Source organism: Notolepis coatsorum, assembly GCF_963971535.1.
Source record: "Notolepis coatsorum genome assembly, chromosome: 2".
NCBI classification, from domain to species: Eukaryota; Metazoa; Chordata; class Actinopteri; order Aulopiformes; family Paralepididae; genus Notolepis; species Notolepis coatsorum.
In genome coordinates this window covers 223,463,487-223,464,385 of record NC_140166.1, presented here as the reverse complement: position 1 = coordinate 223,464,385, position 899 = coordinate 223,463,487, and the positions used below count along the sequence as shown (strand labels likewise).

General features: G+C 51.4%; 1 protein-coding gene across 1 annotated transcript in view; it reads left to right on the top strand.

The window, feature by feature from the left end:
* tecpr2 (tectonin beta-propeller repeat containing 2) overlaps positions 1–463 on the top strand; it is a gene marked incomplete at both ends in the record, with an annotated part of 98,068 nt that extends 97,605 nt beyond the window's left edge. Inside the window, 1 exon segment of the mRNA XM_084308564.1 lies at positions 312–463. Within this exon segment, the coding sequence (XP_084164690.1) occupies positions 312–463 (152 nt within the window).
* Positions 464–899: the final 436 nt, after the last annotated feature.

Here is an 899-nt window from a genome sequence, read left to right as displayed (position 1 = left end):
TCTCTCTCTCTCTCTCTCTCTCTCTCTCTCATTCCCTCTCTCTCTCTCTCCCCCCCCCCCCCTCTCTCTCTCTCTCTCTCTCTCTCTCTCTCTCTCTCTCTCTCTCTCTCTCTCTCTCTCTCTCTCTCTCTCTCATTCCCTCTCTCTCTCTCCCCCCCCCCCCTCTCTCTCTCTCTCTCTCTCTCTCTCTCTCCCCCCCTCTCTCTCTCTCTCTCTCTCTCTCTCTCCCCCCCCTCTCTCTCTCTCTCTCTCTCCCCCCCCCTCTCTCTCTCTCTCTCTCTCTCTCTCTCTCTCCCCCCCTCCCTCTCTAGTAACACCTCAGGATGAGTTGTGGTCAGTGACGGTGTCAGGTGGTCTGTCTCACCGTCTGACTAAGACCCTCCCCCACACGCCTTCCAAGCCCCGCCCCTCCACCGCCTCGCTCAGCGGAGAGGACCTGGAGGACGAATGGGAGGTCATCTAAGAGGCCCTATGACATCACTCCTCCCGGTGACGTCACCTCCTACGTACCGAACCAGAACTTGGCTGATATGATCTCAAATATATATATATATATAAATAAAAGCAACAACAACAACAACAACAACAACAAAAAACATGTTTAATGATGAAACTGTGTCTCAGAAGAGGGGAATTATGATTTTGAAAACCAGGAAGAAGAAACAGAAGGAAACCCCCCAGCCCACTCCACCACTTGATTTTCTCTGATGCCATGGCATCACTATGACATCACTTCCTTCCTGTCTACCGGAACATCTCCTCCTCCCTTCACTTCCTGTTGATGTGAGGAGGAGGAGGGGGAGGAAGAGGGGCCTGCCAGATGCTGATCTGGGGTCAGTGTTTTGCAATTCCCCCATTAATGGCTTAAATTGATGTGGTTAGTACATTTTTTTAAACAT